General features: G+C 43.9%; 1 protein-coding gene across 1 annotated transcript in view; it reads left to right on the top strand.

The window, feature by feature from the left end:
* Window positions 1-26554, top strand: part of DCTD (dCMP deaminase) — a 168556-nt gene that overhangs the window by 109258 nt on the left and 32744 nt on the right. Inside the window, exon 4 of the mRNA XM_069199245.1 lies at window positions 24594-24710. Coding sequence (XP_069055346.1) covers window positions 24594-24710 — 117 coding nt within the window. The remainder of the gene's footprint in view (window positions 1-24593; window positions 24711-26554) is intronic.

Below are 26554 nucleotides of genomic sequence, written 5' to 3'. Positions count from 1 at the left end.
AGTAATCAGGCCTTTAGTTTTGTTAATTCGATTTCCTCCTAGCCAAAAGACGAGGGTGTTGTGGTTAGGACATTAGGTTGTTTAAACCTAGAGTACTGAGGTTTATTACACTCAGTGAAAATCTTGTTTCATCCCTAAAACATTGAACAGTTATTGCATAACAGGAGTCGCAAATTGACTCTCACCGGGCAGGGTTGGCAGCTGGAGTGGCCTTGATACCTTGACCAACATTGTAGCCTTAACATGATACATATATGGTAATACTATTGAGCAGTGGAAGGAAAGTAAGTTACAAGCTAATGGGCGCCAGTGGCATGTATCTGGGATAAACATTGACTCTCAGCCATTCCGTGTATAAGGCAGACATCATAATGAGCAACCAGGGTTCCCTTATTTCTGAGGTAGGTCCAATCGGTATTGTGTAAAGCATCAGCTTGGTGCGGATGCAGCAGCGAAGTCAACAGCTGGTTTGGTAAGATGAGCATTGGTGAGAACACAGTCTTGTAGTTCTTCATCGAGGGAACGCTGAAGCAGAGTTTAACATGGGCCACTCTACCAGAGTGATAAGTAAGGGAAGAGTAATATTACATATTTTACCACCCTGGATATGGGAAGGTGTTAAGTTTTGGGTGTTAGTAACCTAGATATGGAAAGGTGATTTTTAGTAATAGTGCAGCCAGAGCATGGGGTACATCAAAAGTAAAAGGTGATCACAATACATTGTTTTCAGGTACTTCAACAAGCTTGGCTGCCACCGCAGTAGTGTGCAGCCTTGTCACCACAGCATAGAGGGCAGAGAAATAGTAAGCAATTTTTGTTTTTTTGCCACCTCCAGGCCTTACAGTGTAAAAGGTTTTGCATAGTCTGGTGAGCTTATTTCAGATGCAGAAAATAGAATGTATTTTATGGATCAATTCTGTGTGTATTAAAGCCTCCACAATTTGAAAAGTAACACAGCTGGACCAGCAGCCTCAAAGAAGCTTGTAGGGGATAGTGTAACACAGCTTTATGCCTGCAACCCTGGAGCCGCAGCATTGCAGATGAAATTTAAGGAATTAAGACCGCAACAAAAAAATAACAACTTTTTTTCCATTCCAAGTATGAACTATAATTTGTCGTGCCAGGTAGTATGGTCTGGATCTTCTCAGTGCCCCATAAGGACAGGATCACTTGGTGGGCTACCCTGATGCTTAGGCCATTTGTTTCCCCTGAAGGGAGTGAAAAGGGACGGTTTATGGATTAGGGAGCCCAGAATAGAATAAGCTGGAAACCAAGGGATCAGGGTGTCAAAGGCAATGTCAGTAGTGTCAAGGACATGGTCCCAATAGCATTCCAACTTCAGGCAGAGCCATAAGATGGGGGAGCAGGGTGCCAGTGCTCCCACAGCCTCTCCAGCAGTCTTTGCAATGTGTTGAGTTCCAAGCCTGGAGTCGTGGTGGGGTGAGGTAGCAGTATGAAACAATTTTGTAAGCTGTTTTGTTGTTCGCCATGTTGTGGGTAGAGTGATGGGTTCTGTGAAATTCTGTGATAAATGTCTGCCTACTCTTTATATGGCTTCTTCCTACCCAGCTCTGACTCCCTCCTAGCATGACCCGCTGTCTGGGACGGTGGGATCCCCTGGTCCAGTAAGGTGTACAACTCAGTGATAAGGCATTTTTCATCCTTTTTAAGGAGCACCGATTTTACGGATGGTGTGAGTGGTCTCTTAGCATGTGGTTTCAGGGAAGGTTACATCACCCAATGACAGACTTGAAGTTACTGCAGGAGGTCAGCTTTTGACAGCCTGTAGTCAGTCTTTAGTTGGTCGAACAGTATGATCCCCTGACGGTCAAATAAGCACCCCACGTGTTTGCACCCTCCTTCCTGCCAGTGACAGAATTGATCTAGTTTCATTCCTGGGTGAAGTCTGTGTTGGAGAGGATTGGGGTCATGGGGATGTAAAGGAGGTTAGGTTTGCTTTAATCGCAACTGCATTCCATACTAGGAAAATCAAGAGAGTGACTGGGGAGTAGTAAAGTCCCCAAGCCTGGGGTTTGCGGGGAAAGCAGGGTTCCTTCCATATATGGGCACCCACTACTGCTTGGTCCGTAAAGCACCAATGTTTCTCTGAGAGTGGGTGAGTCCACTCCACTAAGAAGTTGAGCTGGGATGCATAGAAATATCACTGTAGAAAGGGGATTGCCAGTCCGCCGTCCCGAGCCTGACAGTAGAGCAGTTGTTTCGAGAGACGGGGTTTCTTCCCATCCCCGATAAATGTATTGATTTTAAGATGTAAGGACTGAAAGATACATTTGGGAGGGTGGCAGGGGGGTCAATGGAATGGCCTGGAAAAGGTAGCGATTGCGAGGGAGGATCTTCATTTTAACAGCCGCTATTCTGCCCATTCGTGAAAGGCGAAGGCGGTGCCATGCGCTCAGGTCAGCCAATGTTTGGGAGGTGAGGGTTGTGTAGTTCAGCATGATGGTACAGGGGAAAAATCATGCTAACTTGGTCCCCAAGTATGGATAGAGTCCGGGGCTCATTCAAAAGGAAACAGTAGGCGTAGGTGCTCTTCATGAGGTGGGATCACTGATAGATTTAGGATCTGGGATTTTTGCATGTTCACCTTGAGGCCAGACAGGTTCCCAAACGCCTGGAGCTCTGAAACCAGGGTCGGGAGAGATGACATTGGGCTCAAGAGGGCCAGTATCACGTCATCTGCATAGAGGTTAATAGGGTGGCGATCCCCTCCACATTCTGAGAGAGTGTATTTTAAAGAGACAGAGGCTTGGTCTCTCTCTTTGGCCAGGAACATATTTCAGGGGTGTTCTTTTTAATGACATCTTCTAAAGGTTTGACAATGCTCTCATATCCCAAAACCCAAAGACCACAATATATTGTCATTCCCAAAAGAGTGTCTAGCTTGTAGATGGTATTTGCCATTCTCTATCCAAAAAGATTGTGATATAGATATCTAACACTAGGTAAACAAAATTGCAATATCTCCCGATAATCTTTATACCATTCCTTAGCTAATTTCAGGAACAGGGATAGGGAATCTTCATTGCACTGATCCAAGGAGTCAGAACCTACCAATATCATCAACTTATTGAACGCTCGTAGACCCTTCATGAAAGACGAGGATGTCCAAATCTTTCATAAGTGCTTGCTAAAAGTTTCTAGGTGACTCCATACACTCCAGGGGAATTTGAATTTACATTAATTGTGCCCCAGAGTAATTGAAGGTAAAACGGAACAGGCTGTCATTATATATAGTGATGCAGAATAATGTGGAACATAAATCACAAACAATGAACCTTGAGGCTTTTACCAAAATTAATGATAAAATAGTAGCTGTTTCCAACCATAGTTTCTCTTAAGATAGCTGGCAATTGGAAAATCCAATTTTATCTGGTAAAGCAATGGTAGTCCGTGGTCGGCTGGGATGCCTCACTGTGGCAGGTGGCTCTCCACTCCAGCAGAGAGTGTTACAGCCACCCTGCCTCCACCTCCCCACACCCTTGGCAGCAGCTTTGCCATGTTCTCAGGGCCGAGGGAGATTGACCGCTTCCGTGCCCCCCCTGGCAACTGCCCTGGCTCCTCTTGGGGTGTGCCTGGGCGGGGAAGGGGGATGGGGCCCTCTGCGACTGGCATGACTGTCAACTGGAACAGACTGTGCCCAGTGTGGCTCGTCTGCGTCCCGCCACTGGGCAAGGAGGCCCACGCCGGGAACCAGGGGGTCTGCAGTGCTGTTGGTTACCCACCTGACCTGTCTTGAAAAATGGACCAAAGAGTCTAACACGTGCGAATCTGAGGGTTGATGGAAACCCTTGGGCGCAATGAAGGTGAGGGCTGCTGCATGCCGGCTGAGGTGGGATCCTGCTGTGCCCTCGCATCGTGTGCACCACAGGCCCATCATGGAGGCGGAGCATGTGTGATAGGACCCCAAAAATGGTGGTCAAGGCGAAGCCAGAGGAAACTCTGGTGGAGGTCTGTAGGGGACCTGATGTGCAAATCAGTTGTCTGACCTGCCTATACGGGCGAAAGATTAGTAGAACCATCTAGCAATACTAGCTTGGTTTGATAAAACAGCAAAAATGGCAACACAGCAGCATTAATGGTAAGTAGGCCATGTACAAAGCTGTAGGTTCCTTTACCAGAGTTTTTGATAGGCCTGATGGGGGTCTTACAGATGCTTGCAGTGGGTACCAAAATCTTTGGTTTTAACAGAGCTGTAGAGCAGAGCAGAGCACTTCAGGGAGGAGTCCTGCAGTGGGAATTGAGGTATGCTTAGGAGTTTCGTTTTGATTGTAACCAGTTCAGCACTTTAACTACAATCCACAGCATTAGTGTGTTGAGCCCACAAGAATGGCAGGGCTCGATCCAAGATATCCGACTTTGATTGAGGTGGGGTATACACATGCTGTGAGCATCAGAGGAAGTGTAATGTTTGCATAGCAGAGGTAAAACAGCATTTTATCTTTAGTTAGCACATTCAAATGAACACAGTCACTACTATGGAATATTGTATAGTTCAGTTTACACAGAAGGTCCCTCCCAGCAAGTTTGTGAGAGATGTGGGGCTAAGGAAAAAGGCATGTTGACCTGTGATTCAGCTTAAGGAGATGAGATGGGATCGGTAATGTAGGAAGGAACACTGGTGTTAGACATGCCAACTGCATCAATTGTTTTGCCCAAGAGAGGAGTAGCAGCAATTTCATAGGTTTTTAGAGCTGATCGAATAGCACCAATATAAATGAGGCATTGGTTTGACTTTCTGTTAATTACATCTCAAATATACTGCCCTCTTTGGTCTACAGGCTGCCCTAAAACATTTTATATTAGTTCTGTAGGAAAATATGGAAATTAGACTTGTGTGAGCCCTTGGTAGGTTGGGGCAATCTAACTTCCTGTCCCATAGCTAACCACAGTTAAGAGATGCAAAATTATCAGGCTCAGCAAACTTTCTTTCCCCACCATTTGCTTCTTTCCACTCTCATGCTTCCTTGTCCTCCATGCTCACCCTTTCTGCCATTCCTTCTTGCCCGTCCCTCTGACTGCTTGAAGGGTTATATTTGTAATGACATCAGTTTATATTTGGCGGATACTTTCGTAAAAGTTCTTAAATGACCACACAGTGGTTTGCTAAAGAAACAAGTGCAGAGAGATTTTTATTTTGCTAGACAATACATGTTGTTTTGAATTGCTCCGAGATCTTAGGCAACAACCCTTGACCGTATGTAAAACGTATTGCTTAATGAAACATCTTTGCAGTATTTACAATATCAAAATAGCAGTTTAAACATCTTCAAAACATCTTTTAAGCTATTAAGAAAATCAGAGGGCTCTACCTTTTTCTTTTGTTAATAATTATTGATCGTGGGACACTCAGTGTCGTAGTTGGGCTCTCGCTCCTGGGCGAGACAGCTGGTTTAGGGACAACAGCAATTTTGTTAGTAGGCGACCGAGTAACTCTTACAACAAGTCGCAACTGTTGGCCTGACCCTCCAGACTCACAAGCAGTACCTCACGAAAAACCCAGATGGTAAAAGGTGACTTGTGGCAGCTTTACGCATGGACTCTACAGTGCGAGATCTCAAGGGAGTTGTGGTGGAACGGAAGTTACCCTTTTCTCACGTTAGCAGTAAGTCTCCGTCACACACAGGCAATGAAGGAGATGCAGGAGAGTTTTCAGTATACTTATTGAAAGGACTGCAATCTACGATAAAATGTATGAGCTGTAATGATTAGGATAATAAAAGAAGCATGATTGTAAAGATTAGAGTTGTGAATACAAAGACCCCCACCATCTTGCAATAAACATGAAATGTAAAATCCCTAGCATACAGAACCTAATCGCTAAACTATTGAGAGCTAGGTGTGCTAAACCTAATCTGCCAGTACCAAGCCCATGAGAAGAGCCCCCCAACCCTCGTTACCTTGGCATGAGGTCTAGGTTAGACTCCGTGGTGACACAAAGCTGATTTGTGCAGCAAGGTGGCGTGCAGCATGGTGGCGTGCAGCATATATTTAGTAGATGGCATCTGGTAGGAATCCCTCTGATACCCTTGTCTGTGTGAGATGTATTTATCCAGATCATGTAGTACCTCTGATGCAGATAATGTTCCCAAACAGATAAGGGGGTCAGGCTTGTGGCAGCAATTATGTAAACAATTCCCACCAAATGTACATTAAGTTCCTGTCACACGTAAGTGGTAAAGGGGCATGATGTGAATACCTGCTTACCTCACTTGATTATGACTCTACTAGTGACCCCTTCACAGAGTGTCGCTGATAACGCAAATCAAAACATTTCTCCAACTGTAAACAATAGTAGCCATCTTAAAAGAAATAATAAAATAAATGGGCTAAGACAGAGCAAGCTAAGTAGGTGACTGGGCACAGGCCTGCAAGCCAAAGGGCTAAGCTAATCTCCTGCTTCCTAATAACACTAATATGGATTCCTCACACCCTCCCCATTGCCGTAACAAGGATGCCAATAAGCTAAAGAGGGTGCATGAGTTCAAGCTAAAATGCCCTGGGCTCAAATCATACTATAACCTTATAAAAAACAAGGCTAAAAACATACAAAGAGATAAAATGTCGACCATGGGAGAAATAGCAGACCAAAAGCAAATCGGATTAATGAGGCAATTTGGCATGAACTATTAACTTTAGAATAAGGACAATGGTCAAATCATTCAACGATAATTGTGATCTTGAAGAATGTCTCTGAAGTCATCGAATAGGAGCGCATCCAGGAATGACTACACACATTGTCAAATCGATGACTGGATTGGCAGATGGATCCGCGGAGCAGGATCTTCAGAAGCCTTGAGCACAGGATCGCCGGCGACACACCGATGGTAGACACTCGAAGAGGCAACAAGTGCAATGAAAGATAGGTTGCACGCCCCATAGAACTGGTCGGAATGACAATGACCAATCATGCTACAGCTCCTTCAGCTAACGGAGCACCAAAGAACTGTACCATGCGATCACGGCACAGCTGGGCTGGTGGTAGTAGCTCCATCACGCCGCTTAGCTGAGATGGCACAACAACTGCGTATTAAGAATAGCAGCAGCAGTATCCCACTAATCAGTGGCAAAGTCACAGGAAAGTCTCCAAACATACTTGAAAAGAGTGAATGGATAGCTGATGGAATGACTCAGACAGTCGGGAAGAAGGAAACTAATTCAGACCCAACAGCCTTAAAGATGTGTACAAGCCCTGCAGTGCTTGAACCTTTGAATAGTCTAGAAACCAGCTCTCCAAAGTGCTTGGGGAAATTGGTATTAAATAGGGATTGTATCTTGACTAATGAGCTTGCTATCTGGAGAGCATACGTCTCTCTGGCCGATGTCAATGCCACTTGTTTTTGGAACAGTAGCATCTTTAGTCTGCTCAGCTTGTCACATTTTACATTCATAGTATCAAGGCCACATTTCTGCTACTCTTATCTCTTGTGTGGGGAAATAGAACATGTCCACAACAAGTTACAATTTGAGAGACTGAAATCGTGTAAGCAGTTCCTGAGCTCAGCCTGCAACAGCTCTCATTGTTTAGGACCACATAACTTCCATTCGAAAGTATATGAAATGCTGGACAAATCAAAGGGATGGTTTTAACCTTCAGAAAGCATGCCAAGTTGCGATCGCCGCATAGCAAAATCTGTGAAGTGACACCTCTCAGAAAGACCTCTGTTTCAACATTCAGACATTTGAAATCAAAATGCAACTCACACCCTTCTTTAATATAGCTATCTCCTAGCTGCTGATATCTGCCCACAGGAAAATGTTTCAAACATTTTGTGAACCAAAAGGTGGAAATTGGCAGATTTATGACGCCACGTGTGAGACATACTGTTGAAGGACTTTCTGCTACCGTGAAAGGCAGCTTTTCTAACTTTTCTGTGTTGAGCATGGTGTAACTTGCTTCCTTTTTAGCCATTATCTGTTGTTCCCTAGACAAATTAAAAGCAACAAACAAGTCACTACTGTTAATGTATTTCCATGGGACGAGCCATTTTTCAGAATCTGCAATATCCAACCCAGCTGCATAATGGAACGCAGCTGACTTTGCCCATGTTGTAAGAGGGACATGTCATTCTGAATTATATCAATTGCAGAAGACACAATGTTATTAAGTGTGTATATTCTGTTGGACGGAGTATTCATGCCGTTATCTACAGCAGCTAAAGTCTTTTCCATATTTCCTTTATCTATCTGCCTTAAACGTGCAGCTGCTTCCATTTGGGAAAGCTTCCATATTTCATTGTATATAGCATACAGGGATCGTTTAGAGCGTGGCTTTCTTGAACCTAGCAAGAAACCTTGCAAGTTCACTTCCTCTGATAGGAGACTAAGGTGCTCCTTAACTGCTGCTAAGGTGTTAGTGCGTAGCCATTGTTGCCACAGTTTACCCACACTGTACGTGGTAACTAAACTCAAGTGTTGACCCGAGACATAGCGAGAGTCAGGCAGGCTAATCTTGAAACCCGCTGAGGAATTTACAAAACACGCCTGACACCCATTTGTGCCTGTTGGCCACAATAACCACCCGGCGGAACCTGAAAGTGTGGTTTTATAGGTACCATCCTGAACCCAAGTGTTTAGTTCTTCCTCTGGCATTTAGAAGTTATTGCCAATTGGTGAATTAGTCTGGTGTGGGGATACTGGGCGCATTCATTTCCTTTATTGTTGCATACCCTAAGCAGGATGTTTGTTCAGTTGTGTCATTAAAAAATATCATCTGAACACGAATAGGGCATACTCTGAGCAAAGCTTTCCTACCCTGAATTTGCCAGTCTTGTGTTCTCCATACACTTTTCACATCAGTAGTGTTTTTCCAGTATTCATAACCTTCTACAGCAAGTCGTGAAACACAGGAATCTGAATAGATTAATTTGGTGTCAGTTACTAAACTTTTCTGCGTTTTGGATGTGGTAATTTGAAGTAATATGACTCTGCATTTCTAGTGTCATGCCCAGAAAAGTATGCAACTTTGTCTACTTATGTTTTGGGCTCCCCACAGGTGGAGTTGAACAATGTTCCGTTTGTATGTAATTAAATACTAATCTATGAGTATTTGCTTGGTGCAGATAGTAATGTCCCCTATGATTATAACAGAACATTTCCCTATAATTAACTGTGTTAATGTACACATCATCACTTTCAAATACAGTGTAATCCTGCAGCACAGCAAGCATTGAATCAACTTTAACATCCCAATCGTCAGAAACAACGCTTGGTGTAATTATATCAGTCATTGCAAATTTGGAGACATGTAGAATTTGATTAACCTCAGTAGGCCTGTCAATATAAAATGGAACTTTATCCCAAACAATCCCATCTGAAATTGGTACTGCTGAAATGTTCACAAGGGACAAGCATCTTCGGACCTTATATGAGGAAAGATAAGGTGTTAAAACCTCATCCACTGGCTAGACAGAGGAGCGTTCAGGAAGCTAATGACCATTTATCAGGAGAATAAAACAGTCACTAAACCAATCCATAACAGAAAGGCAAGCAATGCCAAAAATATCCACAGATAATACCATGGATAAACCAAATAGTTATTTTTGAGCCATATCTACAGCTTACGAGTCTTTGAAACAGTTTAAGTTGCAGATGTAGATGAAGTTGTAGAAAAGCCATTAAGGTTGATGAAATAACCAGAAGCAGTCTCTGCGTACACAGGAGCTGGTGCATTACTGGTGGAGGGATCTAATTTGCATGGAGGTTTATAGTAGATGGTGTTATCAGTTTACGTTGAATTGGAGTAAAAGACAGCCACATCTTGGACAGTTCTTGTCGGTGAAGTGGTAACAGGAATCAGCAGAAGCTTATTCTCTGCCCTCCCTACGTTCGAAGAGGCATTTGTAGCATCGTTGTACATGCTGGTAAAATCAGAAATGTTGTTTCATTTTTGAAGAGATATGTCCTGTTCGGTAGTGAGAGGGAACCGGGAACTACCCAGGGGACCTCGGAGTCTACTGTCCAGGATCGGTCACATGATGCAATTTGATGTTGTCGATGGAGCCAAATCTATTTCCTTTGGAACCTGGCAGCAGTAGTAGGATGACAGTTCTGGTGCCTTGTAGTCCCAGGACTGGAACTGGTGCTCTGTAGGATGGACTAAATTCCTTCTTCGCAGCAGTCTTCTCACGAACCAGATCCCCAACTTTAGGAATCCAGCCTGTAGAAGTTGTTGGCAAATCCCTTGTTCCTAAAGTGCCAGTACTGGCGGATGAATTATCACAAAATAGCTGAAGCTCCTGTAAGACAGTGAGATGTTCATTTATGTCAAAAGGTGTGTCTGCTGCCACCATACAAGGGCCAAATAGATCTGGGACATACATAGGTATCCCAAACAGGACCTCATCAGGAGTGTGTCATCCCAAGGACCATATTGGCAGGTTATTCAGTGCTCTCTGGACCCTGTATAGGTGATGAAGCCAACTGCGGCCTGAAGCTAATACTCTAGCTGTTAAGGACTGCTTTAGGTTGCGATTCCTCCTCTCCACAACAGAATTATCCTCTGGATGATATGGAGAAGAGTAATGAAGTTCAACATCCACCGTCGTCATGGTGTCCCTGAATGCCCTAGAAGCAAAAGCAGGGCCCTAGTCTGAGTGGAATGCTGCATCCTCATATGTACCGATAAAGACAAGCAAGTCCTTCATAACAGTTTGAGCATCAGCCATCCACTGTGGCCCTACCCACACGAATCTAGAACAAGAATCTATAGCGACTAAGATGTATTTTTATGCACCATCAGGTTGTAAGGTAACACAGTGGTCCAGGTACACACATTGTAGTGGCCTGTTGTCCACTAAGAGGGATGTTTGTAGTAGGCGTTTGATGTTTGAGCCCTTTATTTGCTGGCAAATGTCGCAGCAAAGGACATATTGCTCGGCCTGTCTATGTAAGCCTGGCCAGGAGAAGTGTTTCTGTAAGAGTAATATTGTGGCCACAACACCAGCATGAGCAGATGCAACACCCTTGTGCGCTGGTTTATTGAGCCCTTATCTCTGGGCCTGGTTGGGGATCACTCGATCTCCAACCCCAGAAATTGTTGCAAATTCAACATTCTGTGCACTGATATGATAGGAATTGTTTTAGGGTGTGCTTTAGGAAGAGGCTTGCCTTCAGCCAAAGCTGTCACAGCAGCCAGAATATAATTATCCAATCTCGTGTGGGAACGAATCACTGCAGCAACAGAAGCTTTAGCTGCTGCGGATTCGGCTGCTTCATCAGCCAAGGTGTTTCCAATAACGTGTACTCCTACATGTTAATGGCTCAATGTATGTACTACATGAGCCTCTTTTAACTTATCCTCAAGATCAGCCACCCTCCCCCACACAGTTTTGTTTTATTGTGTTCCCCTTTGAGTCTCTGTATCCGTTCAACTGCCAGTGATTGAGATAATCATTGTAGGACTAGGCACAGTAGTACGACTCAAACAAAATCAATGTGAGCTGTTCTAGATCCGTATGTTCTAGTGCCAAGATGAGCTTTAAGTTCAGCGAGTTGTGCTGTGCAGTCCCCCAGGGTCTCCGTGTAGGTAATCTGAGGGTAGAATACACCATTCTTCATCATTCCACTCACGGCTGCGCAAGGGGCGGAGTACTGATGTTTTGTACCTACAGCTGGTTGTGCTGAACCATCTCTGTAAATGACAGTATGATATCTGTCAAGTGGCAAGATGTTAACCCCTTCGCTGCAAAGCCTCCCCGCCCCCTTAGGTGCCAGGCCTTTTTGTGGCTATTTGAGGCAGTTCGCGCTTAGGCCCTCATAACTTTTTGCCATATAAGCTACCCATGCCAAATTTGCGTCCTTTTTTTCCCAACATCCTAGGGATTCTAGAGGTTCCCAGAGTTTGTGGGTTCCCCTGAAGCAGTCCAAGAAATTAGCCAAAATACAGCAAAAATGTAGTTTTAAAAAAAAATGGAAAAAGGGCTGTAGAACAAGGCTTGTGGTTTTTTTCCCCTGAAAATGGCATCAACAAAGGGTTTGCGATGCTAGAATCACCATCTTCCCAGCTTTCAGGAACAGGCTGACTGCAATCAGAAAACCACATTTTTCAACACAGTTTTGGCACTTTACTGGGACATGACCCATTTTAAAACTTTTTTGGCCTCCTTCCTGTTAGAGACAGAAATGGGAGTGAAACCAGTGCTGGATCCCGGAAAGCTAAACATTTCTGAAAAGTAGACAAATTCTGAATTCATCAAGGGGTCATTTTTGTAGATCCTGCAAGGTTTTCCTACAGAAAATACCAGCTGAATAAAAATAAAAAAATTGAAATTGAGGTAAAAAAACAGCCATTTTTCTCCACATTTTACTCTGTAACTTTTTCCTGCGATGTCAGATTTTTTTAAAGCAATGTACCATTACGTCTGCTGGACTTTTCCGGTTGCGGGATATATAGGGCTTGTAGATTCATCAAGAACCCTCAGTACCCAGAGCCAATAAAGAAGTTGCACCTTGCAATGGGTTTTCATTCTATACTATAAATTTCTATAAAGCAATTCATTTGCTGAAATATAAAGAGTGAAAAATAGGTATCAAGAAAACCTCTGTATTTCCAAAATGGCCACAAGATAAGGTGTTGAGAAGCAGTGGTTATTTGCACATCTCTGAATTCCGGGGTCCCCATACTAGCATGTGAATTACAGGGCATTTCTCAAATTGATGTCTTTTTTAAATACAGTCTTACATTTGGAAGGAAAAAATGTAGAGAAAGACAAGGGGCAATGTGAGGGACTGGCTCCTTGTTGCAGTACCCCCCCCCCCACACACCCACACACACACACTTTTTGCCTGGTTTCTCAATGTAACTTGGACTGGAGTGCACTGGGGATCCTGCTAACCCGGTTCCCAGTGCCAGTATTCTTTCCCTGAAACATGGTAAAAGTAATTGGATACGCCTTTATTAGCTACCACTATAAGTCCCTAGTAAAAGGTACTTAGGTACCCAGGGTATGGGATAATGTGGGTAAGCCCCTGAGGACAGCCGCACTGATTGTGCCACCCTCAAGAGCTATGCATCCAGATGCACCCAGAACTGCCATAGCAGGCTGAGTATCCTGGTGCAAACCTAAAATACAAACTTGACATGGCACGCTCCCTGTGTGCCCTGTCCACCCTACTCTGCGTATGTTATTGGTACGTCACCCCTCTAGCAGGCCTTCCAGCCCTAAGGCAGGGAGCAACCACATGAGCAATATGCCCCCTCTGTGTCCTTGCCAAACCTGGGACATAGTGTGTAAACGGAGCAGCCTTCATAATATATGTGCTGGACACTGGTCAATACGAGTTTCCCAGCTACATAATTGCTACTCTGAACCCTGGGTTGTTTGGTATCAAACAACTCAGAATATTAAATCCAAACTGGTACCAGTACTGGATTTATTATAAAATGTACCCAGGGGTCACCTTAGAGGTGCCCCCTGCAAAAACCAACTATCCTGGCATGGTTGCTGACTAAAAGGGCCCAGCAAGCCTGCCACATCCAGACAGTCAATACAAAAACCCTGGGGGAGATCCTTGTCTCTGGTTTGTGAGCCCTACCTGGGTAGAGGAGCTAACCCCCCTCCCTGGCAGTGAGCTTCAAAGGGCTACCACCCTTGAAACTCAGTCCCCAGGCCTGCTGCTAGCAGCAGATGGCCTCCCCCTTTCCAAACCCCCACTCTTGGATGGAGCAAAGGCGGGAAACCACACAAAGGGTAGGAGGAGTGGCCTCACTGAGCATGCACCACCCCTAGGGGCTTGTAGGTGAAGTGGACCCTTCATTTCATTTTTACCCATCTTGGAATGGAGGAAAATAGCCAATTAGGTTTAGGGAAGTGACTCTTCGCACAAGAGGATGTCACTGTAGTGTGTGTAGCCGCACAAGGGTAAGTGTCCCATTGGACACAACCAGGTTCCCCCTAAAATGCCCTGTTTTAGTGGGCTCCACTAGACCAAGAAATTTGATTTTGAAACTTATTGGAAGAAGAAAAGAAGACCAGCGCCAAAAAAAGACCAGAGTAAGAGAACTGAGGCCTGCTGCACCCAGGGCCCGAAAATCACCGCTGCATAGGAGCTGGACACTGAACCAACCCCAAGAAACCCATGTGACCTCCAGGCTTCAAAAATCATCCCAGATCTCGATCCTGAGTGGAGGCACCACTCAAGAAAATCAAGAAATCTATTAAAGACCAACAAAACATTGAGGGTCACTTCACTGACCGGCTGATATCTTTGCGATCGGAAGTCACAGCCGGACCCGACGACACACCAATGACCGCCTGGGTCAGTTTGGTGGCACTGTACCCTCTAGTGGCCGAGCTACGCCAGTACCCTGGGTACTGGTCAGCGGACATCGAACAAGCAGAAAACCAGCTCCCCCAGAGCTGAAAAAGTATCAGGAGGAAACCCCAGTCGAGGGACTTCAGGAACACCCTGGACCTCCGACCAGAGTGCCCATGTTGTCCTGTAAGCAGCCTTCAAAGTGACTCACCTCCAGCTCCAAAGGACTCCATTGCGCACAGTTCCTGGACCTCCAACTCGCCCTATACCTGGCTGCCCTGGGCCTTGCATCGCGGGATCTGCTGTGTGCCGCAGGTCCACAACCCCTTGCGACCTCAACAGCCCAAGGGGACCCCAAGGCACCATCTTTAAACCTGCATATCAGCTCCTTTCCCAAGTGGCCCCTCCAAGTGGCCCTGTGCCTGTGCCCAGACCCTCTCCCACGCTTCTCCTGCAGGAACCAGGAGCAGCCTGAGACTCTCCAGCTGGTACAGTGTGCCCACCCACTGCTGTGACCACCCTGCAAGAGAATAGATTGGTTTTTACTGCATTTTTAAAGGTGACTGTGCATTGATTCTAATGGTGCGTAATTACTCACAGAAAGACTAACTTTGCTAAAACTTCAAAAAAGTCATAACTTGAAAAGTACTTAACGTATTCTAAAGATCTTGGTGTTAAAATCTGTATAAAAGTCTGAAGTATTTTTATAAATTCTGGTCTCGAGTTATTCACGGAGTGTGTGTGGTGCATGATCGGATTTGTGAGTACAGCAAATGCTTAGCACATCTCCTGGATTAGCCTAGCTGCTCAACCAGCTACCTTAAAAATTGCAGCATTAGGTGGTCTAATTTTTACCTCTGGAAACCAACGTGTGGTTGCCTGAACACTCTGCATAGTGTGCTTTTTTTGCACCCAGCATAGAGGACCGGCCTCCACCATTTGGTGTATCAGCGGTGGGATAAAGACTTTGTGTTTGGTGATACCACTCTTAGAGTTGTGTTAACACACAAAATTGAGGGGGAACTAAATTGGATCCAAAAGGGCAGTTAGAAGAAAAAAAAAGTTTTTAGGCTGACATGTGGGGCAGAATTTTTATTGGTATAGATGCGACAATCCTGGGTGGTAGGAATTTTGTGGATTCCTGCAGGTTCCGAAAGGTTTCATCACAAAAATGTAGGAAAAATGTGTGATTTCAAGCAAAGTTTGAGGTTTGCAGGGCATTGTGGGTAAGAAAATGTTGCGGGTGCATGTGAAGCACACCACCCTTGACTCACCCAGGTGTTTAGTTTTCAGGTGTGTCTAGGCCTCGTAGATTTTTCTACATGGCAGCGTCCCGAAGTCCAAAAGCTGCAGCCCTCACCATTCCAAGTGGGACGATTTTGAGTTAGACAAGTTCTCATGGCCCAAATGTAAAACCAAAACCCAAAATAATCAATGTCTTCTTGCTTGCAGTTGGGATAAGATGTTTTAGTGTGCTGGGGAGAGATTGTTACCCTCTTCAGTTGCGGTGGGGGATAACCATGCCCATACTGGTTGGTAGCCACCACCCCACTATTTCTTTCTTAATTCCTTGGCATCTAGTAGGCTTTATTAACCCCCCCCCCCACCCCCCTCAACGGGAGTGGATCTAGGGCAATTGCCCCATCTGTCCACTGGTGGACAGAACAACTTTGTCCCCATTCATTTGAGGTGGGGGTATGGCAATACCCCCACCCTCTTTTTCTGAAACAAAATCTTCCCTGGTCTCTACTGGGCTTTGTGCTCCCCTTGAGGGGAGATGGGCCTTGAAAAACAGACCCATCTGTCCCCAAGGTGGGCAGAAATGGCCACTGTAATGTGCCCCCATGGGGAGCGACCCTTGCCCAAGGGGCTGCCCCCCCCCAAACAAAACACACACCAATCCCTGGTGCCTAAGTGGTTTCTGCCCCACCCTGAGGGCAGATCGGCCTAATAGAAATAGGACAATTTGCCCCCAAAGGGGGCAGAAATGGCCTAAAATAAATTTGCCCCTCAGGGGGCGACCCTTGCCGAAGGGGTCGCTCCCGCTCCCCATTGGTAAAAAAAAATCCCTGGTGCCTAGTGGTTTCTGCCTCCCTTGGGGGCAGATCAGCCTAATTAAAATAGGCTAATCTGCTGGTGTCTAGTGGGCATTTCTGCAGCCCGATCGCTTTACGATCAGGCTGCAGAAATGCTCAGAAAGACATCAAAGGAAAGGCCTTTTCTTTCCTTTGATGCTTCTCTGCCTTCCCTCACCCGCCGATTGGAAGAGAAATGCAAGCTTTTCTCTTATGATCACGCTGGAAGCTGAGCTTCCAGCGCGATGAAGGAGGCATCTGATGGGGGCGTCATCAGACTTCACAGGGGGCATGGGTGAAAGGGAAAGCGATTCCCCTTCCATCCCTGCCCTGGGGGATGGGTGGGAGGCCTTTGGAGCAGGACATAATGGTTATGTTCGTGGCGCCCGAGCATTGCGCCACAGGATGTAACCATGACGTCCTTTGCCGGGAAGGGGTTAAAATAAATATTAAAATAAATGGGCTAAGGCAGAGCAAGCTAAGTAGGTTAAAAGTCACTAGGTGATGGGGGCACAGGCCTGCAAGCCAAAGGGCTAAGGTAATCTGCTTCCCCAAAAAAATTAATGTGGATTCACCACATCAGTTTTAACACAATAGACTGAGAGCATATAGCATCATCTCTAACAACAACCAAAGTAGAATAGTTGGGAAGGGGTTGTGGTGGCCAATTGGCCTGGATTATCAGCCAGTCCTTTACTGTTCCTGACATAGTGAAATGCAGTAATTTATTAACGTAAGCTCATTTTAGGGTCATTATATTCTGATGGCTTTTCTCATCTGCTACCTAGGAGAAAGGACAGTAAGTGGATACACACTTTTCCATGGACCCCCTTTGCAATTAGCACACCTCTGGTCACAGGCTGCTGAGACTCCAAAACCGTCTGGTGTGCTAGGACCAGTGTACTTCTTTCGGCATATTAATTCACTGGGGATCAAGGCAACCCTCATCTCCCTATCTAAAGATTCATTTCCAGTGCTCTTATAGCAGGAGTTTCACTCACTGTTCTACCTCTTAAGACCTGGGATTCCCTTGCACCTAACCAAAACTCGTTTTATCCTGCTGCCACCTGCTCAGAAGATACATTTTAAACTTAAACATAAAAAAATACTTAATGTGGACAATAAGCACGATCAAACTTCAGGTTTCAATTTAAATCATGCTGAACTGTCTTACCTGATCAGCAAGCTGAACACCAGGCTGCACTCCGCCTCAGGATCTCTAGTGAGAACTCTGGCGTACCATTGGTGCCTGGGGTGTGGCGGTCTGGTCTAATTCTGGTTGTAGTATCTAGCCAGGTGCAGGCATTCCTGTCTAATAGCACCAGGTTTTATCCAAGACATTTTCTCATTACATAATAAGAAAGTGTACATTAAAGAAAAATTAATAGTCTGCATCATAGTCAGTCAGCCTGAGGTTCCCCCAGAAAATGACCAGAGGAAATATGTTCAACAAATATAGGCAAGTAACATATTTCTTTTCTGCTACACACTAGTTTCTAGAGGTCATCACAGTTTTGTTAAAAAGAAATATGAAAATCAACCTATAAATGTTTTCGGTTATTTCCCGGCTTGAAAGCCAAGATGATAAGCACTTCAAAGTCCGTACATGGGTCTTTAGGCAAATGTGTTCAGTGATGAAAGCATTATCTTTAAATCTGCCCTTTCTGATGGTTTGTTATTTGTGGTGTCCCTTCCACAGCAAAATCACATAAAGCCAGTATTTTTCACCTTTATCTGTACATACTTCAAACAGCATATATAAATTGGGTTCTAGGACTCGTTAATGATCCTTGACTAATAATTGAAATAAGCAAAGGCAGAAACGTCATGTTGAATACATGCCCTATTTAGCACAATGCACAGGCCTATGCAGACCGTAAACAACAACAAATGGCTGTTTTTTTAGGTAGAATGGGGACTGTGGGGTTACTAGAACCAGATAAAAAAAAAAAAAAAGCCTTGTTAACCAGTTCACAAAGGCATGAAAATGGTCTTTTAAAGACTTGCAAAATACTTGGGTGAGGCCGAGATTCGACTGTCCAGCAGATCCCACAGCAGCTCAAGAACTGCATGTCCTGGAAGCTGAAGCAGCCTGGGCTGAGACACAGGATCTAAAGTCCTTTTAGTCCTATGGGTGTTGCACGCAGCATAACCTACACCAACGCTCCTAGAGGCCAAAACCAGCCTCCATGTGTCAAAACCAGCCTCCTGAGGCTCCACCCTCCTGGGTGATTGCCTGCTTGCCCGGTTAGCCAGTCTGGCCATGATTTGCCTACACAGGCTCTACAATGAAAGGCCTGAGACACGTTTTAAAGGCTACTTGAGTGGGTGGCACAAGCAGTGCCGCAGTCCCAACATTAACACTTACTTTACAGGCCCTGCGCACTTGTAGTGCGCTTTACTAGGGACTTGTAAGTAAATTATATATGCCAGCTATTGCTGCATCAATCAAACCATGTTTAGGGGAGAGAGAACATGCACTTTAGCACTGGTCAGCAGTGGTAAAGTGCTTGGCATCCTAAGGCCAGCAAAAGCAAATCAGCAAAATATGAGGCAAGTAGGCAAAAGGTTTGGGGGAAGACCACCCTAAGGCTGACTGGTCGAACACTAAAGGTAAGTAATTCCTATTTTTCCAGTTGCTGCTTCGCCAAACGGTCTGTTATGATGGAGTTCATGCAGCCGATGAAAGCACAGTTCCATTTTTTGGACGTTTTAGAAAAGTGAACCAATGTTACTAGTTTGAAATCCTGACACTACACCAGACTTCGGCCTGTCTTGGCTTTCATACAGTCCACTGTCTTGTGACAGTCTTTCCCAAGGTTTTTGTGACTGGACCATAGCTGTCGTCTTGCTGCCAGCCACAGCTAGCATAACCCTTGATTTTTTTTTTTTTTTAAATTTTTTTTTTTTTTTTAAGTATTCTGTACTATGTGTTAATTTTTTGAAGCAGAGAATAATCTCTCTGCGCTCATGGCTTTGTTCTTTGTAGGTTCTGTATTGAGATTTTTAAATGAGGGTCGACCTGTTTCAGAATTGCCATCTGTGGGTGCAATTCTTACTTACATCTTCAGTTTGAGTTTGTATATTAATACACATAAAAAGTGATTGAGTGTGGGGCCCTGCATGGGAAGGCTGGTGCCCTGCATTGAGTGGTGTCCTGTATGGGAAGTCTGTGAGGAATCTCCATGACCATTTCCTTTTGTGCAGATTGCAATTGCATTCGCTCTCTAGGTTAGGCACTGTTTTTTTTTTATTTTTTTTTATACAGGTGTCCCTGTACAAACATGTGGGATGGACTCTGTTAGCCTCTGACATTTTGGATTCTGCCCAGTCCTAAAATCTTCTAGAGTTAAGTTGCGTACCTTTCATAAGCCAAGATTAGTATCAGAAAATGACCAGTGGAGAGGTCTAGGAAAGGCTGCTCCTCTAAATAAGTGGTTATTGCAAAGAGGTATGTTTTTCTTGTGCCCGTTTCAGGGTGAGTTGCCTTCGGTCTCGCTATAAGAGACAGGTTTGCTCTTATTTTGTGCTAAGATACTTGTTGACAGAGTAGCATCTGTGATCGAATCTGATCTTTTAGAAGGCCTCTCTCCATTTTGGCTTGTTCTGCTGGGGTATTTTCTCTATGTGAATGTGGGGGGATCAAGGGTGTTTGTAAGGCCTCCTGCTTAGGATGGAACTCCAAGCTAGATATTTCCTTCATGCCTAATTAACAACAAGGCAGAGCTAGCACCTTACAAGGAAAACCATTAATGACAACTTGTAAACCGGATGCCCATTGTGGGCAGTGAGAGACAATTCATCATGGGTCAGACTGCACCTGCTGGAGAGACCGCTTTTCTGCTATAAACCTCTTCGTTGGAGAAGCTTTTCTATTTTGACCCAATTTGAAATGTCCTTACTGACGATAAAGTTGAAACGATTAAAGGAGGCACTCCACTATCCTCCAAGGTACATATTTAATACTGAGCTTGGGGTGGACTGACTATTTATGGTTTCCATGACGGTGTTGCCCATATAATCCTGCCTATTCCACAGCAGAGCACACTAATCTAGGGTCTCAAGAGCATGCTCTTTCCCCTATTTTTCCCTAACCTCATCCACCACCCCTCCTTTCTTTGCTGCAGCCGTTTGTTACATTGAAATTGTCTTTTGTTCCTTACTTTACTAAGAATCTGATTTGAAATCTGGACTTCCTGAAGTGTTCAGTGCACAGGTCCAATGGGTAGCTCGCTGGCTTTCTACCCACCTCCCTGCATGAGATGGGGTTTACCAGTAAAGACTTTTAAGGAAGGCTTAATGCACTGCTCATTGTTTCCTACTGACCATTCTACAGATCACCATCCGGTGTTATCATGCACGGCTTTCTCTTGCCTTGCCAGAACCTGTAAGCTGACACGGAGAAACCCTATGCTCCTGCACTACCTTTGCTAAGCCTTCCCACTCGCACAGGATGGCTGTGCTCAGAGCAACTCCATCAGTGGCATGTTGCAGGTGTCTTAAAATTGGGGACTTTGTTTGACTAAATTTCCAAACCCTTGTGGCAGACTACCATCTTCACCCCGGTCAACTCCTTACTTACAACCACCTTAAATAATCATTAAATGCCCTATTTCATGTCTGCCACCTAGCACTAACCCTACAAGAGGTGTGCCAGAAGCTCTGTACCTTAGGAAATGGTGGCAAACTGATAGAATGGGTGTACAAACCTATCCTGCAACATGGAAACCACCCCAGGTCTTCTCGTCATATTACCTGGGTGATTGATGTAGCCAAACCTCTGTAAGATATGGACTAAAATACTGGACTTTCCCCACAAAGTACCCCACAGCTGTCACTTTAAGTAAATTCATAGTGCTTTCTTGTGAATGCATTCTGCCCGTTGCTTGCCATTGACCTTGTGGTTTGTAACTCACAATTTGTTGCTTTCAATTTGCTGGCTTTATTTGTTTTAGGCTATGCAGCTTGAATTCGTCCCTTCCCTTGCCAAAACCTTATTTACAGTATCCTGCCGAGTGCTCCCTTTCTGTAAACAGGCCTGTAAATCTTGTTCTTACCTTATCATATTTGCTGTGCATTCAAAGAACAAAGTCAAATGTCAGGCTCTGTCTTCGGTGGGAACTTAGTGTTTACTTTCCTTTCTCTGAGTTCAAAGTGAGATGATTTATGCGACAATCTTGCTGGATACTGGGGTTAGGAAAGAGTTTTTTCTATCACATGACAACATTTAAATAAACTTCATAATATATCAGAATCAGAAGTACAAATCAAGCACATTTTTGTTAATTCTGAACTGTGCTGGAAACAAATACCTTTACATGATTAAAATAAATCATTGCATTAGGTGATGCAATTTTCACACATCATCATCTGTGCACAGTATAGTTTGATTTGAAAAACTGTATATCTGTGCAAATGCAATGGTCATTTCAATCAAAAATGTGTTGTCTATAATGGCAGTGTGTTAGCATATCATCCATACTGCACTCCACTCTGCTCTGCACCACTACACGCCACTGCACCCTACTCTGTATCACTCTACTTTACTCCACTCCATGCCACTGCACTCTTCTCCATTCGGACCCACTCCACATTATGCCACTGCACTCTATGCTACTTCACACTATGCCTCTCTACTCTCCTCTGTACCACTCTACTCTACACCACTGCACTCTATGCCACATGAGTCTACTCTGCACTCTGACACTGCACCACTCTGCATTATTGCACTCTGCTACTCTATTGTATTCCACTCTCTCCACTGCACTCTATGTAACTCTACCCCATGCCACTCTATGCCACTGCACTCTGCGCCAATGCACTCTAAACAACTGCACTGTACGCCACTGCCCTCTAACTCTGCACCACTGTACTCTACGCCACTGCTCTATGTGCCACTCTACTCCACTCTACATCACTGCACTGACACTCTACTCTGCAGCGTTGCACACTCCACCACTGTACTATACACCGATATACTATGTACTACTGCATTCTATGTCACTGCACTCCATGCCACTCTACTCTGCATCACTCCACTCTACAGCACTTTGCTCTACTCTGTACCACTCTACACTACGCCACTGCACTCCCTGCAACGTGAGTCTACTCTGCAATCTATGCCACTGCACCACTCTACACTACTGCTCTCTCTACCACTCTAATGTATGCTACTCTACTCTATGCCACTCTACTCTGCCCCACGCCACTCCATGCCACTGCACTCTAAACCACTGCACTCTACACTAACGCACTCTAAACAACTGCACTGTACCCCACTGCACTGTACTTTGCACCAATGGGCTCTACGCCACTGCTCCTTTGCCACTCTACTCCACTCCACACCACTATGCCACTAACTTTAAGCCATGCTGAACAGCAGCTACTCTGGTGTATAACATGGCTTATGGCTAAAACACATTAGCAAAGCCAATAACTCTGTCGTAGATGAGACCTATTGCTTTGCCAATGTTTGTTAGTACTATGAGGTACCGAAGTACCTAAAAGAACTGTGAAAAATACAATTACATCATAATAATAAAGGCTGCTACAAAATGCGCAAATACATTTCGGTTAAATAAAAAATAAAGTGCTTCTCAAATACAGATTTGAATATTATACAGTTTATACCTAGTACTAAAAATGTTTATAACACTCCATTAAAACCACACACTCCACAGCTCACCTTGGAACACCATTACAATACCTCTCTAAAAGAAATATATTTGCCACCAGAAAACTTCAAGTAACTCCTTTTAGTAAAGTCAATGCAGGTTTTCAAGCCCTTTTGTATTTGCAGATTTACCAGGTGGGCACATTTGCATGTCTTTAGGGAAGGAGACCCCCTGGCAAGAAGGTCAGATTCTTATCTGTCTGCCCCTGCCTCAGAGCACTGGAGACTCCCTGCCGTCCAGTCTTGCTGGGGAAACTGATCTGCCAGTAATTTCGCCCTGCCTCCGATGCCCTTTAGGTGAAAGGCTAAAATTACGGACAAATGCTGTCCGTTAAAGCTTTCATCACGTACAACGGACAGCAGGGCGAAATTACGAACAGTCCGTGAAATCTACGGGTAGTGCAGCTATCTTGAAATCTTTTTTCTAATAAAGAAAAAACATTCCATTATGACCACTGATGTGTTGTGATGTAACTCTTGAATTTCGGTATATTTTTGTAAGCTTTAATTATATGTTTAATTTACCGTTCCAATATAGAAGACCATTTTACAATAGTACATTTCTGTCATATATAATATGCGTGTGATGCCACACAGACAAAAATAAATATGTGGTCTTGGTGCGTTGTGCAGCTGCTAGACCCTCACAAAAACAATTTTATTTTTAAAATATTTAAATCACAGGATACAGAAAGGGGAGCAATGGAAAATGGTGGAGGAATGCGCAGGTTAGGTAGAGCAAGGAAAAACATGCAGTTCCATAGAGTGCTGAAACACAAGAAGAAAGGGGATTCTCAGTGTCAATGGAAGGATGCAACGCATCCTAATACAATATTAGGGGGAAGAGGCTTTGAATAATGGACAAGGAGCTTAGACAAAGTAATCCAATCAAAAGCAAAGGGGCGTCAAAATTGTAACTGATAGTCTAGAGTCTTGGGGTTAGTTGCCTTCTGCTGTGCAAGTCCTTCACTGATCAAAGAAGAAATTAAAACGTAGCTAGAGTTGTTGTTATTGGTATCCTTCTAGAATGGCACTAAATTAAAAGAAAGGTGGTTTGGGGATGAAGATAAAATTAATTTGATAAAATTAATGTTTTTAGTGTAAATATATTACAGAATGGGACGGTAATGGAGAAGCCCCATCAAAGTCATTTTACAGTTTATGGACAACCACAATATTATAAAGGTATTGTTCAGCATATACCCTGTTCAGGAATTCGAGTTTAGGAGAATGACAAGTAATCTGGCTAGTAAATGTTTATATTCTGATTGAGAAGTGAAATTAAGGTGGTATCTATACCCCCCCATCTGTGCGAATGTGCAAGCATCACTGAATGAACTGTGGAGTATTCCAAAGCCCGTGTGCCCTCTGCACTTCTTTGACCTGGGACCGGGATGTGCTCTAGAATGAATTCGCTTGGTTTGTTCAGAGGTTGTCCATAAGAAAACGATTAATCAAATACCTAGTAAAAACCTACCGGCTCCATTTCATGTTACTTCCTATTCCTAAATCAAATTGTTCTGTGGTTCGCAAATGATTGTATTTTTTTTTCTCACTCCCTTTCCCCTCAGTTTGCCATGCTGAATTGAACGCCATTTTGAACAAAAATTCTGCTGACGTGAAAGGCTGTACCATGTATGTTGCCTTGTTCCCCTGTAACGAATGTGCCAAACTTGTCATCCAAGCAGGTAAGAACTGTGAGAGCTTGTGACTTACATACATAATGCAGCTTCTTCTGCACAGCCAGGATCACAGATGCCTCTGTTGGTTTTAAGCCCTATATTAACTTCACAGTCAAGAACATATTTGTCTTTTGTTATTTTCACTGCCAGGTTTTCAAAGCCTAATTGCATCCTCTGTGATTCTTTGTATGGTTTTAATTTGGATTTACAAGTTCTTTGCTCTTGAGTTGCCAGGGAAGCGCAAGCATTGAATACAATTACTGTCATTTTAGTCTCCTGACATATTGTGGATAGCTTAGTAGAAATTAATTCTATCTGAGCATGGTACAAATACTTCCAGAAGCATGAGACAGAAAACCGTGGTAGATATTTGTAATTTTCAGGTAAATGCTATGAACCTCGGGTGACTACAACCTCATTAATATTTAAAAAATCCAGTCACGATTTCGTATTCATTTGTGAGAAGTCTCTATTGGTCTAGTTTTTCAAATAGATTTTATTGATGCTGCGAACAGTGCAAAATATCAGCCTTCTGACCATGTACTACTAATCCCCAGTTCATGTTCTTGAATTGCAGTGCTAACAAAAAGAGTTAAAATTGTCCAACGCTGTAGCACCAACGTCTCTCGTTATTGACTGATCAGAAGGGTCTATTTGTAAAGTTTCCCTCTTGTATGCAAATTTGAAAAGTATTTCCACAACAAATAGGTAATGTGTGTTTTTTGTTTAATTTTAGAATTTTGCATTATTTGTGAAATTCACATTTTACAAAGTTTGCCAAGTGAAAAAAAAAGTGGTAAGAGTTCTGATAAAAGTGGGCATATGGGACGAAAACTTCCAAAAAGTTAACTTTTAGCAGGTGAATTCTAAAAAGGTTCTTATTAGAAAAAAACAGATGTGGCAATCCTCTGCGAACTGTGCATTATTCCACCTTTGATTGCAAAGTTTAAGACTTCTCACACCCCTAGTTTTCTTCCTACGTACCCTTCCCTTTATTGGTTAGAAATTGCACTGTCACATAAAGAAGGGGGACCCACTCCAGTGCTCCTAGCTCTCTTGACAGAACGTCCAATTTCTGAAAACCGTCCTGTTTGTTCTCTTGCTGCATTTTCAAACTCACCATACCGATGTTGCTTTTATGTTAAAATATAAAGTTGAAAATGTATAGAATAAGAACCTAGGCAGATTCTTTAAATATAGGTACGTGAAAAGTGTAATCCACATCCACAAGTGATAGGTTCACAGAATCCCGAGTGGTATATATTTTTTTGTTTTTATGGATACGTTACACTCCTGTAAGAAATTGTGTTATTAGTCATGTAGGGTGTGAGTCCTTCAAAAATACGCCTGCATTTCTGTTTTTAATGGGAACCAATCACCCCATAGTAGCACTTGTTTCGCTCAGGATAGCGAAGTCGAGCAGTCCAAGGACTCCTTAGGTGAGGTGGTGTAGATTAGTAACCCCAGCTCCGTGGTACGAAACAGCAAAATTCAAATAATCCTTGTCTAGTTGGTGATTTTTCTTATAAAAAGGAAAAGTACTTTTATTTCACATCCACCAACACACACTCAACCACAGCTAAATATTACACATTAAATATACAATCCGTCCATCCTTGTAGTGGCATCAGGTAGCTTCTCCTTCCAGCTGGGCATTCTTTTGCTGTTGTTGCTCCCAGGTCCAGTGTTTTCTCACCTGTTGCTCCCTTGTGCAGGATGTTTAAAAGGGGGGAGGAGTGGAAAGGTCTAGGAGTCAGGAAGCTATTATCAGTCATAGGGTTCCTTGTCATTACTTCACCCCCTTCCCAATCCTCTGGGACATTCCAACATGGCAACTTCAAGTTGTCTGA

Source organism: Pleurodeles waltl, chromosome 1_2, assembly GCF_031143425.1.
Source record: "Pleurodeles waltl isolate 20211129_DDA chromosome 1_2, aPleWal1.hap1.20221129, whole genome shotgun sequence".
Classification (NCBI taxonomy): Eukaryota; Metazoa; Chordata; class Amphibia; order Caudata; family Salamandridae; genus Pleurodeles; species Pleurodeles waltl.
This window is presented reverse-complemented; position numbering and strand designations above follow the sequence as displayed.